This window comes from Pempheris klunzingeri, chromosome 24, assembly GCF_042242105.1.
Source record: "Pempheris klunzingeri isolate RE-2024b chromosome 24, fPemKlu1.hap1, whole genome shotgun sequence".
NCBI lineage: Eukaryota > Metazoa > Chordata > Actinopteri > Acropomatiformes > Pempheridae > Pempheris > Pempheris klunzingeri.
In genome coordinates, this window is record NC_092035.1 from 783,644 (window position 1) to 797,686 (window position 14,043).

A 14,043-nucleotide genomic window follows, 5' to 3' on the forward strand; every position below is an offset into this window, starting at 1 on the left:
TGTCTGATGAGGACCTCCTGTCTGATGAGGACTTCCTGTCTGATGAGGACCTCCTGTCTGATGAGGACCTCCTGTCTGATGAGGACTTCCTGTCTGATGAGGACCTCCTGTCTGATGAGGACTTCCTGTCTGATGAGGACTTCCTGTCTTATGAGGACCTCCAGTCTTATGAGGACTTCCTGTCTGATGAGGACTTCCTGTCTGATGAGGACCTCCTGTCTGATGAGGACTTCCTGTCTGATGAGGACCTCCTGTCTGATGAGGACTTCCTGTCTGATGAGGACTTCCTGTCTCATGAGGACCTTCAGTCTTATGAGGACCTCCTGTCTGATGAGGACTTCCTGTCTGATGAGGACCTCCTGTCTTATGAGGACCTCCTGTCTGATGAGGACTTCCTGTCTGATGAGGACCTCCTGTCTTATGAGGACCTCCTGTCTTATGAGGACCTCCTGTCTGATGAGGACCTCCTGTCTGATGAGGACCTCCTGTCTGATGAGGACTTCCTGTCTGATGAGGACTTCCTGTCTTATGAGGACCTCCAGTCTTATGAGGACTTCCTGTCTGATGAGGACTTCCTGTCTGATGAGGACTTCCTGTCTGATGAGGACCTCCTGTCTGATGAGGACTTCCTGTCTGATGAGGACCTCCTGTCTGATGAGGACCTCCTGTCTTATGAGGACCTCCTGTCTTATGAGGACCTTCAGTCTGATGAGGACTTCCTGTCTGATGAGGACCTCCTGTCTGATGAGGACCTTCAGTCTGATGAGGACCTCCTGTCTTATGAGGACCTCCTGTCTTATGAGGACCTCCTGTCTTATGAGGACCTCCTGTCTGATGAGGACCTCCTGTCTGATGAGGACCTTCAGTCTGATGAGGACTTCCTGTCTGATGAGGACCTCCTGTCTGATGAGGACCTTCAGTCTGATGAGGACTTCCTGTCTGATGAGGACCTCCTGTCTGATGAGGACCTTCAGTCTGATGAGGACCTCCTGTCTTATGAGGACCTCCTGTCTCATGAGGACCTCCTGTCTGATGAGGACCTCCTGTCTCATGAGGACCTCCTGTCTGATGAGGACCTCCTGTCTGATGAGGACCTCCTGTCTCATGAGGACCTCCTGTCTGATGAGGACCTCCTGTCTGATGAGGACCTCCTGTCTGATGAGGACCTCCTGTCTGATGAGGACTTCCTGTCTGATGAGGACCTCCTGTCTGATGAGGACCTCCTGTCTGATGAGGACTTCCTGTCTGGTGTAGCTGGTGTGTGACCACGCCACATGTTTGATACCGACGTGATGAGCAGTGTCACCCCCCCCCCGCTGTGGGAGCAGACCTCGTTGGTGTGTGTCGGCTACCTGGGGGAGCTCGGCCTCAGAGGGCGGTCCCCCCTCATGAATTACGCCGAGCCTCGCGCTGACACGGAGATACTTCACCTGCCCGCCCGGCGTGACAGGCCGGCGAGGCGGCGGCCGGCCGAGCGCTCGGTGCTTAATGGCTAAATTGGGAAGACTGTTACTAATCGCTTATTGAATAATGAAAGTGACACAGCTGATAAAAGATTTCAATACGGTGGATTATTTATAATATTTCACTTAAGCCTCTCCGGCTGAGTAATAACGGGGCGAGACGGAGGATCAGGGGAGGAAGAGGAGACGGTCCTGACGGAGGAGGGAGAGAAAAATGAAGAGGGGGGAGAGAGAAGGAGGGAGGAGGAGGAGGGAGGAGGAGGAGGGAGGAGGAGGGAGGAGGAACATTAAAGACAGAAGAGAGTAAGAGAAGGAAAAGGAGACAAAAGGAGGGAGAGAAAATAAAACAGGAGGAAAAAAGAAGATGGAAGACGGGAAAAACAAGGAGGAAGAGGAGGAGGAGGAGGAGGAGGAGGAAGAGCAGGCGGAGCGTCCATCAGTCACTCGTTCCTTCTCAGCTGCTTGATGGAGACGAACATTAAACATCTGCTGCTCCAACCAGCTGTTCAACCAGCTGGAGACAGTTAACTAGTCTGTGTTCACTAGTCTGTTAACTAGTCTGTGTTCACTAGTCTGTGTTCACTAGTCTGTTCACTAGTCTGTTCACTAGTCTGTGTTCACTAGTCTGTTCACTAGTCTGTTCACTAGTCTGTGTTCACTAGTCTGTGTTCACTAGTCTGTTCACTAGTCTGTTCACTAGTCTGTGTTCACTAGTCTGTTCACTAGTCTGTGTTCACTAGTCTGTTCACTAGTCTGTGTTCACTAGTCTGTGTTCACTAGTCTGTTCACTAGTCTGTTCACTAGTCTGTGTTCACTAGTCTGTGTTAACTAGTCAGTTCACTAGTCTGTGTTCACTAGTCTGTGTGTTAACTAGTCTGTGTTCACTAGTGTGTTAACTAGTCAGTTAACTAGTCTGTGTTCACTAGTCTGTGTTCACTAGTCAGTTAACTAGTCTGTGTTCACTAGTCTGTGTTAACTAGTCTGTGTTCACTAGTCTGTGTTCACTAGTGTGTTAACTAGTCTGTTAACTAGTCTGTTAACTAGTCTGTGTTCACTAGTCTGTGTTCACTAGTCTGTGTTCACTAGTGTGTTAACTAGTCTGTTAACTAGTCTGTTAACTAGTCTGTGTTCACTAGTCTGTGTTCACTAGTGTGTTAACTAGTCTGTTAACTAGTCTGTTAACTAGTCTGTGTTCACTAGTCTGTGTTCACTAGTCTGTGTGTTAACTAGTCTGTGTTAACTAGTCTGTGTTAACCAGGTTCTACTGACGGCTGACTGGTAACCAGGTGAATCAGTGCTCCTCCTGTGACTGCAGGTATTTCTTCTGATTGATTGATTGATTGTTAATCAGGTCAAAAACAAACACTGAAGCTTCGCTGTTGGCTCCTCCCACCAACCAGGTTCTGTTATCTGATCAACAGGAGGAGGAAGAGGAGGAGGAGGAGAGAGAGGAGGAGGAGGAGGAGGAGGAAGAGGAGGAGGAGGAGGAAGAAGAGGAGGCAGACCGACGGGATGAAGGATGAAGACAGAATGAGAGGATGAGGAGCTCCGTCCCCACAGGGGGGGGTCAGGACTCTGTGACATCACATGACTGCGTTTCCCCTCCCCGGCCCCCTGGTTACCAACGGCAACCGGCTCAGACGCCACAGACAGTTATTCAGAAGGACTCCAGTCCACACCTGGAAGGATTCACCCAGGTACAGGAAGTACTTCAACTGTGCCGCTGGACTTGTTTTGGGGGGGGGCAGGTTTGGCGGTCGGACCGGGGCGGGGAAAGTGTGAGGTGGGGGGGTTGATGGCGTTACCTTCCGCAGTACCAGAGAGGCCGTCGGCTTTGAAGTTGCTGGTGCTCTTCTTCCTGCGGTGCTTCTTGCGGTTGGCGTGCGGCGACGGCGGCGGCTCCATCTTGGGGCTGGTGGTGCTGGAGATGCTGGGGCTGGAGCACACCGAGTCGCCCAGACCCGTATCTGCACATTCACAGCATATATCAGTACATAGATACTTGACGTTATGTTGCTTTCTTCAAATGCACCAGACTCCATTGAAAAAAACAGTAATTTTACCTCATGGAACACAGGAGCGTGTATGAATTTGGTGATGTGAGGTAAAGTCACTGTTTTTGTCAATGGAGTCTGGTGGCTTTAAAAACCACAGCTGTGTTTACACCTTCAACTCCTGTGGCCCAAATCAGATTTCCACCTGAGAGCGACCCAGACCTGATGACATGGAATTAAATTAACTAACTAGTCGGTACAAAAACTCATTCTGAAAGCTACCAGACTCCAGTCACAAAAACAGTAATTTTACCTTAGACCAGCATCTCATGTGTCCAATGAAGTAAAACAGTTTTTGTCAATGGAGTCTGGTGTGTTTGAAGAGAGTGACATCCTCAAAGCTTTTTGTCTCCATGGGGACGCCATGACAGATTCACCACGGAGCTTTGGACAGGAAATAAAGTCCTGTTTACACCCAGCTGCTGCCGAGTTCGTAGCTGTGAATGGATATAATTTATACCCTTGAACAAACCAATCTTATTTTCTGAATAAACTAATTTTACTTTACAGAACACAGGATGCATTATGGAGAAGATCTTTACAGAGATAAACCTGGAAGATCCTTTTGTTTTAACCACAAACAGCGGTTATATGGCTCTCTTCAAACACACCAGACTACTTTCACAAAAACAGGGATTTTACGTAATGAAACACAGGACTTGCTGGTCTACTGCTGCCTCCGTCAGTTAGTATGTTTGTGTTATTGTGTTACACAACTACTGTGTTGGATCTGAACTAACCCTTTAAAACACCAAAGTCACAAAATAACACAAACAAGCTACCTGACTGAGGCAGAACTAGACGGGTGGCTACTATGTTAAATTAGTGTTTTTGTCAATGGAGTCTGGTGTGTACCACAAATCAGAACCAGCACCTGAAAAGGACCTGTACCTGTCCCTGTTCTGGTGCAAGTATGCGTCTTGAGGATGAGGATGTGAGGCTGGGGGGGGGGGGGCAGGGTGAGCGGGTCTATCAGCAGAGGGAGTGGAGTCTCTCTCTCTGCCCGCCACTCTTCACGGCGGCCTCTGACAGCTGTGACTAGCGGCGGAATAAAATAACATTCAGCTTCCATCAATATCACAGCGTGGCGGTGACACTGACACGAACGCCGGTGTGTGTGTGTGTGTGTGAGAGTGTGTGGAGATGGAAACACATAACACACGTGTACACACAAGCGCTCACTGGCCGCCGCCGCCGCCACTCGCCCCCCCCAAACGGCAGACAGCCCCAAGGACGGCCATAACTTATTTTACAATCGTTTAGTCTCAGCTCAAGTGGAAAATGTGACAACTTATCTCTGCTGACAAGATGCCATCCCCGAGAGTGCAATTAACCGCCGTGGATTAACGGCCCTCCCATCTGCAGGCCGCACTCCTTCCACGCCACCCCCACCCTCACCCCCACCCTCACCCCGAGCCCCAAGACGTCCCCCTGCCTCACTTTCTCCCCGTCCCTCCCTCTGATCGTCGTCTCTGTTGGGTTTTCCATCAACTCTGAAACTCATCAACAGTTTGGACGCTGCTGTCACCGCTCCGACCACTTCTGACTTCCTGTTCGCCGTCAGGTGACGCACAGTGGCCTCTTTCATTGGAGGCCACCGTGTGAGCCTTGAAGGGAAACCCCTCTTTCATCTAAGTCTCATATTTCAGTCCGTCACACAGCTGATCCTCGTCCAGATCTTTGGGTTTAAACTCTGCTGGTCTATTTTTTCCTCCTACTTGCAGCTATGTGGCTCCCAAACAGGTAAAAACTACATCAAACTGATTAACAAAAGAGTGAAATCTGTTTAAAAGTGATTCAAAATAAATGCTTCATGGTTTCAGAGCGGCCTTGTGGTTGTTTTGACGTGGCACATTTAAATAAATCAGTGGTTGACTGATTCAGTACCAGTTTTACAAACAAACAGTCTTATTAATTAGCACCTGACAGAGCAGAGAGAGCATGAATCCTCCTCAAAGCCACCAGACTCCATTGACAAAAACACTAATTTTACATCTGAGTTCCTGGTCTACTGTTGCCTCGATCAGTTAGGCTGTTTGTGTTATTGTGTGACTTTGGTGTTTTAAAGGGTTAATTCAGGTCAAACCAAATACTGATGTAACAAACAAACTGACTAATCGAGGCAGCAGAAGACCAGCAACTCCTGTCTTCTATGCGGTAAAATCACTGTTTTTATGAATGGAGTCTGGTGTGATTGAAGACACTGAGGGCCCAGGTTTAAACATGCAGAAGAACCCTTTAAACATGGACCTCCTGGTCTTCAGGTCTGGGTCTCTTTCAGGTTCAAATCTTATCTGGGCTTCACCAGCTGAAGGTGTAAACAGAGCTGCTATAAGACGGAACAAAGTGTAACTGAACTGACTTGTTTAAACTCTGTGTGTGTGTGTGTGTGTGTGTGTGTGTGTGAGTGTGTGTGGTGTGTGAGTGTGTGTGTGTGTGTGTGGCCCCTTAGGAGTCCATTGAAAGCATTTCACAGCTTTAAACGTTATTTCAGGAAAGCTGGGGGGCACAACACTGACGAGAGAGCTGTCAGTCAAGCTTATCGTCACAGCAACACACACACACACACACACACACACACACACACACACACACACGGCCCGACAGCTGTCAGTCTTCTCGCTGTGTGTATGTGTGTGTGTGTTTATAAGCTGTTGGATAGGGAAAACTGGCACCTAACACTCAACTTATAACACACACACACTCACACTCTCACACACACACACACACACTCTCACACACACTCTCACACACACTCTCACACTCACACACACACACACACACACACTCTCACACACACTCTCACACACACTCTCACACACACTCTCACACACACACACACACACACTCTCACACTCTCACACTCTCACACACACTCTCACACACACTCTCACACTCTCACACTCACACACACACACACACACACACACACACTCAGTGCCCATTAGCTTGACAAACAGTTAAGGCTGCATTAGAGGTCTGGCAGGTGGATCAATGGGAGACAAATGATAGACTCTCCCACGGAGCTGCGCACTGGGACCCTGTGAGCCCCACCAAGCAGGCTCCCTGTAGCGGAGCTGCGCAGTGGGGCCCTGTGAGGCCCAACAAGCAGGCTCCCTGTAGCGGAGCTGCGTGTGTGGACCCGATCAGTCGGAGGCAGCTGCATCCAGACTCTTAAATAAAAACATCAGGACCGAAAGGTGGCTGGCCGTGGAGCTTCACAGGAAGCTGCTGCACAGAACTTTTATTTTGTCTGGGTGGTTTTTTACCGGTGCTAACTCCGGAGTTGGCGATGACGGTGGCGTCGGTCCACTGGTCTGCGCTGGAGACGGAGTAGGAGCGCTGGTGCATCCCCTCCAGGCCGCGGCTGTTAAACGACACCAGGCTGACGCCGCTCGCCATCTGAGACACCGACGAGCTGCTGGTCACCGAACCTGATGGGGAGAAGGAAATGTTATACAGGCTTTTATTTTGGCGTGAAGCATTTTTCACAGATACGCTGACAGCCTGCAGAGGAACTCCTGTACCTCTGCCCAACTCAACGTTGGACAGGATTTACAGTATTGTTTGTGTTCTTGTGTTAAACTGTTGGTTTTATAATCTATGTAATATCTTTGTAACAGAACATTTGGCAAAACAGGAAGTAAAGAGGAAGAAATCAGGAAGTGAACAGGAAGTACACAGACAAAATAGGAAGTAAATAGGAAGTAAACAAACAAAACAGGAAGAAAAACAGGAAGTGAACAAACAAAATTGGGCGTAAACAGGAAGTAAAAAGACAAAACAGGAAGTCGACAGGAAGTACACAAACAAAACTGAAGAAAAACAGGAAGTGCACAAACAAAACAGGAAGTGAAGAGGAAGTAAAAAGACAAAACAGGAAACAAGGAAACGAAACAGGCTGTGGACCGGATCATTATTAAGAACAGGGACTTGGCTTCAGCCAAAATGTCTCCTGAAAACAGAGATTTAAATAAGAAGGAGCTGGATGGAGGTTTTGTTCACAGGCTCTCACACAGGAACATGAGGGGACCCATAAAAGGCAGCTTCTTACAAGCTGGCTGCTTAAATCAAACCCTTGAGTTGGTAAGAGGCCGCGTGGTCCAACAGACGGGTGAATCATCCTCCCTCGCTCCCTCCTCTTCCTCCCCCCTCCTCCTCTCCCTCATTCTCTCATTACAGCTCATTTCTTGGTGCTGGCTGAGTGGAGCCAGGACTCTGATTGCATTAATATTCATGACAATAATTAGTACATGGAGTACGGCTCACTGAATATTCATGCTATTAGCTCGGGCCTCCTGGATCCCTGTGTGTGTGTGTGTGTGTGTGTGTGTGTGTGTGTGTGTGTGTGTGTGTGTGTGTGTGTGTGTGTGTGTTCAAGCAGCCGCCTCATAAGAGCTGCTTTTATGTGTGCCAGTGTGTGTTTTACGACATCTTCCTTCAGGTGGAAACAAGCGTTTTGTGCGTTTCAAGGCCTGTTTTTTTTTTTTTCTTTATTCAAACCCCTCTTTGAATATTCAACCTTTATTGATTCACGAAGGACAAAAGATGCTTGTGTTTATGATGAGGCATCAAGGGGAGCAATTAGTGGCACGATTAAAAAACAAATGCACTCACGTGGGTGTAATTGCCGGTTATTCATCAACATCTTTAAAGGGTAATTCCACTATTTTTAAACTTACGCCCTATTTGTATATATTTTGCTGTCTAAATGACTGGTAGGTACAAATTCTTCAGAGTGTTATTCTAAGTGTGTGACAGCATTATGGAAAGGATCCCTACAGCCGTTATATCGCTCTCTGCACACACACCAGACTCCATTGAGAAAAACAGGGATTTTACAGTGTAGCTTCTGGTCTCGATCGGTCAGTTAGTCTGTGTTGTTGTGTGACTTTGGTGTTTATTTAAAGGGTTAATTTGGATCCAACACAATATCTGTTTAACACACAATAAGACAAACTAACTGATCCAGACAGCAGTATATCAGCAATGTCTGACTTTCAGTGAGGTTAAATTAATGTTTTTTTCAATGGAGTCTGGTTGCTTTGACGAGAGCGATATAATGAATGTTTATAGTCATTTCTAAAATATGTAAAAAAATTATTTAATGGTTTGATCCATATGTGATGTAATTATGTGATTATTGATCTTAAAGCACAAATCAGGCCTTTACGATGATAATATCATGGACCAGGTGAACCCCCCCCCTCACCTGGAGCCTGTCCGAGCTGCAGGCTGCTCATGTCCTTCGTCAGGCCGTTGGTTTTGGGACTCGGCACGGCGGCGCAGGTGGACACGGCACGCGGCGGCCTCTTCCCCGGCACCTTCACCGTGGTCCTCAGCAGGTCGATCTCCTTCCCGTGGACATTCTGCATGTAGTCCTGAGAGGGGAGGGGGGACGGAGGGGTGAGACAGAGAGGTGAGAGACTGACCCGAGGACGCCCGATCTTTGAAACACGGTTAGAGAATAAAGAAATCTTTGGCGTTTGGTCTCCAGAGGAAAAAACAACATGGCAGCCTAAAATTGTGCATAAAATAAACAGGGTCTGGTGTGGTTCAGTGATGTGTGAGAACTGTTTGGATTTAAACTGACGCTTTGGGTGTTTTAGAGCGTAAAGATCATAGAGAATGAAAACTGAGAGAACAAGGAAGTAAAAGCAGCTATTGACCAATCAGGAGGCAGACTGCATGATTAGATATATTTCTGAGCAGACTTTTAAAAAGTGAATTTAAAGGGTAATGCTGGTGTTTTCACACCTATTTTTACATAATTAGGTTTTGAAATGACTGGTAGGAACAAAAAGCTTTCTTTGAAAACCCACCAGACTCCATTGACAAAAACAGTAATTCTACCTCACAGAACACAGGAGTCGCAGGTCTACTGCTGCTCTGATCAGTTAAACTGTTTGCGTTATTTTGGGTTACAGAAATGTTCTGATATGTGTGAACTGACCCTTTAAAACACTACAGTCGTCCAACAACACAGACACACTGACTGATGGAGGCAGCAGCAGAGCAGCAGCTCCTGTGTCCTGTTCTCTAAAATCCCTGTTTTAGTGAATGGAGTCTGGTGTGTGTGCAGAGAGCGATATAACGGCTGTTTGTGGTTAAACCAAAAGGATCTTCCAGGTCTCTCTCTGAAGGGATTTAGAGCTTAAGATTCAGAGAACATTGTTTTTTGTTGTGATTGTATAAAATCACCACAGACTGAATACAAAACAGGGAAAAAGAGAAGAACAGACTGAGCTGCTGCTCTTCACCATGAGTGTGTTGCTCTTCGGTGAAAAGGATTAATCCGGATAATAAAGCAGCTAAATCCCTAAATCGCACAACGGAAACAAAGCCTCGCTGATCCCTCAAAGGGGCGCTGAAGTGGCGGACCACGCCGCCTCTGATTGGCTCCGCCCGTTCACCTACACACCCGAAAAACACGTCAGAGCGCCGTCGGACGCCTCGGCGCTCCGAAAGAGGCGGATCAGAGGAGCGACTGAAAAGACAAGTAGAGGCGTTAATGACGGACGAGAGGCGCTTGTTAAATCTGCCCCCCCTTCCCTCTGAGTGTCGGCGCTGACCCGAGCGGGGCACGGCATTGTGGGAGGTCGGCCTCCTCTTCAACATGAAGGAGAAACAAAGCTCGCACGCCCCGCTGGGCCGGATTAAAGCGTGTGCTGCTGCCTCTGTGAGGACCGCCGCTTCTTTGACAAGACGGCGAGGACGTTTGGGACACTTTCAAAGAGCCAGAGGACATTTGTGAGGGGTGACACTCGTCGGACACGGCGCCTGCGACCCAAACACCCGTTTAGAAACACCTGTTTACCTGTTCGGATCACCTGAGCGTTACTTTAAGATCAACCCAACCACAGGCTTCAAGCTGAAGCAGCTCAGAGAACAAGTCCTCATCCTGCTGCTCTGACACTCTAATTGGTCCTCACAAGGATGGAGCAACACACACACACACAGAAACACACACACACACACACACAGAAACACACACACACACACAGAAACACACACACACACACACACACACACACACACACACACACACACACACTCTCAGTGTTTCCCGCCTCCCTCTGGCAGCTCGGCTGACAAAAGGCCAATTCAAAGCCAAGTGCTCTCGACGGCGTCTTAACAAGCCACCGGAGAGCCCTCGAGCCAGGGGCCCGCTGGGTAAACCCTCCACACACACACACACACTCCCACACACACACACACACACACACACACACACACACACACACACTCCCCTCCGACAGATTGACCGCGGTAATTGAGTCTCCATTTGCATCGGGGAGCTTTCATCAACGGCCCGATCGTCCACGCCACGCTGCGACGTCCAGGACGGATGTGTGTATCGACCAAACACACCGACAGCAGGTGGTGTGTGTGTGTGTGTGTGTGTGTGTGTGTGAGAAACTGTATCTGCATTTGTTAGTTTATAAGTGTCGAATAAAGGGAGTGTGTTTAGAGCTGAGTGAGTTTAAGAGAGTGTGTGTGTGTGTGTGTGTGTGTGTGTGTGTGTGTGTTAATGGATGCACACGCGGCGGCGTCAGTGTGAAAAATGCAACATGAACAGAGAGCTGAATACTGCTGACACGGAGGGAAACGTGAATCCATAAAGAGCGAGCTCGCCCAAAACACGATCGATGGAGGACGAGACGACAGCAGATAAAGGAGGAGAAGAAGAAGAAGAAGAAGAGGCTCTGCCGTCAGACAGGAAACATTAAAGGGACAGTTTGGATTATTTAAAGTGTATGAAGAGACTTATCCACAGTCACTGTATTACCTACAGTGAGGGTTGTTCTCTCTTTCGCTTTGAGGGCACCAGACTCCATTCACAAAAACACTCATTTTACCTCACAGAACACAGGAGTTGCTGGTAAACCGCTTACAAGGCAAATGATTGATTCCTTTCAATAAGCAGCCACGTGCCGCATCACTCTGTCGGGGTTTGTTTTGTTTTGCATTATCCCTTAAAAGACACAAACACAAACAGATCTAATGACTGGAAACAGCCGTTATATCGCTCTCTTCAGAGCCACCAGACTCCATTGACAAAAACAGTGATTTTACATTGGCAGAACAGAGGAGTTGCTGGTGTACTGCTGCCTCCATCTGTTAGTTTATGTCTGTTAATGTCTGACTTTGGTGTTTTTAAGAGCTACTTTGGATCTAAACTCGTGTCTTAAAACACTAAAGTCACAGCAATGAGACCAGCAACTCCTGCATCCTGCCAGGTTAAATCACTGTTTTTGTCAATGGAGTCTGGTAGCCTTAAAATGAACAGAGAGAGAGAACAGCTCCAGTTCAGGTCTGATGGAGGGAAAATATTAAAATACTGTACTGTCCCTTTAAGAAGGACGTTATAATGGTGAGAAAATGAATAAAAGAGAAGTTGGAAAAGTTGGAACGTTTTGAGTCGCTGTTGATCGTTAGTGTCCAGTTTATTAGGAACGCCTCTCAACCGGCCCCCATGAACCGGATCCAGCTCTCCTGGTCTTCCTCTTCGGAGGAGCCTCGTCTTCACGGCGAGACGGCGTCTGACGCCTTCGTCTTAATTAGCGGCATTAATGTGATTTCTTTGCACATAGTCGGGCAATTAGAGGCGCTGATTGAGTTTCATCCGATTAGCCTCCGCTAACAGGCTAATTGACGGCTGAGCTGCAGATGCAGCGCGTTCAGGAGGACCTGGTTCCTCAGGCTGGAGGGTGTGTGTGTGAGAGTGTGTGTGTGTGTGTGTGTGTGTGTGTGTTGATGTGTGTGTGAGTGTTTGTGTGTGTGTGTGTGTGTGTGTTGATGTGTTAAGTGATGAGTTTTAGCACTAATTTACTGCATCAGCTGCTCTAATCAGTGATGGACGTGTGCAGTTTGGTGAAGAGAGGAAACATCCAGAGGGAATCAAACCAACAACCCACCGACCCGCCGCCCGCCCCGCGGCATGCTGGGCCTGCTGGGCCTGTTTGAGCCGATCAGGAGCAGCAGATATTGATTAGTTTATCAGTTTATCAGTTTATCAGAGAAACAACTGGCAACGACGTTAAAGGTCCCACATTCTGCTGGTCTGAAAGGAAACAGGACTTCTTTTTCTGAAGGTCTAACAGTTTGGTGGTGCAGTAGTTTGGTGGTGCAGTAGTTTGGTGGTGCAGTAGTTTGCGGTCTCTCAAACCTTCAGGTCTAAATGATGAATCAGAAGATGATAACTGATTATTGATTATGCTGTGGATTGATTCACTGATTAACAGACTAATAACTGACTCCTTAGTTTGGGAACATGTTCTAAAGCTGGACTCTTATTGTGAAAATCTCTGCTGCACGTCTCCACAGCTGAATTAATTTAATATTATTCATCTTGTTATTATTGATTTGTTTTAAGGTGATTAAACACCCGATCAGGTGACCGGAGACGTTATTGATCAGCTGAATTTACTGAAAAAACTGAACCAAAAAACGACTGGAGCTCAGATTAGAAGCAGGAAGACAGAGCGTGTGTGTGTGTGTGTGTGTGAGTGTGAGAGCGTGTGTGTGTGTGTGTGTGTGTGAGTGTGTGTGTGAGCGTGTGTGTGTGTGTGTGGTAATAAAGCAGTGTCGGGGCAGGATATTGTGCCAACAGGGCAGCGAGCCGGGGCAATTAGCAGAGACATTACAGCTGATATTCACATCATCAACGCAGACGTGGGCAAACAGATGACGAGTCCTAATTAATACACAAGCCATCAACACTGAGAGACTGTGTGTGTGTGTGTGTGTGTGTGTGTGTGTGTGTGAGTGTGAGTGTGTGAGTGTGTGAGTGTGTGAGTGAGTGTGTGTGTTATGAGATCACACACACACACAAATAGATGTCAGTGCAGGCTGGCAGAGAGCTGCAGCCTCATAAGTAATCAGAGAGGGTTTCTGATGAGTGAGTGTGTGTGTGTGTGTGTGTGTGTGTGTGTGTGTGAGGCTCACATGCAGGCTGGGGTGGTAGGTCAGCAGTCCGTTGTCACACAGCGTCACGTACTTCTTCTTCCACTCCTTGTTGAGGGATTTGCCGCTTCGCTTCAGCAGCATGCCCTGACCACAGAAGAAGAAGAAGGAGGAGGAGAAGAAGAAGAGTTCAATAACAGTTCAATAATAATTTAATAATAATTCAATAATAACAGGCGTGGAACATGAGAGAACCTGCCCCCAACACATTAATAAGATAAATACAAAATAAACTACATAAAAAGAATCAAACGTTGAAAAACAGATAAAACTGAAAAGATGAATAAAATCAAACATACAACAGAAATAATACAAATAATGATGTTAATAAATATATTGAGTAAAACAAAATAAATATATAGAAAATATAAAAATTAACAAAATAAAAAATGTTTAACTAAGTAAAAACAATAATAAAATATCAATCAAATCAGTCAATTCAATGAAAACATAATAATAATAAATCAATTAAAAACTAAATACATTAATAATCTAAAAACGATATAAAATAAAGTAATAACATCAGTGAGTATTAGTAATACTAATAATTAATAATAATA

At 46.9% G+C, this 14,043-nt stretch overlaps 1 protein-coding gene across 1 annotated transcript in view; it reads right to left on the minus strand.

Moving 5' to 3' along the window:
• The window catches only part of agap1 (ArfGAP with GTPase domain, ankyrin repeat and PH domain 1), a 106,541-nt gene that overhangs the window by 28,709 nt on the left and 63,789 nt on the right, over positions 1-14,043 (minus strand). Inside the window, exons 11-14 of the mRNA XM_070855667.1 lie at positions 13,466-13,570; positions 8,730-8,898; positions 6,787-6,951; positions 3,269-3,430 (exon numbers count right to left, since the gene is read on the minus strand). Coding sequence (XP_070711768.1) covers positions 3,269-3,430; positions 6,787-6,951; positions 8,730-8,898; positions 13,466-13,570 — 601 coding nt within the window. The remainder of the gene's footprint in view (positions 1-3,268; positions 3,431-6,786; positions 6,952-8,729; positions 8,899-13,465; positions 13,571-14,043) is intronic.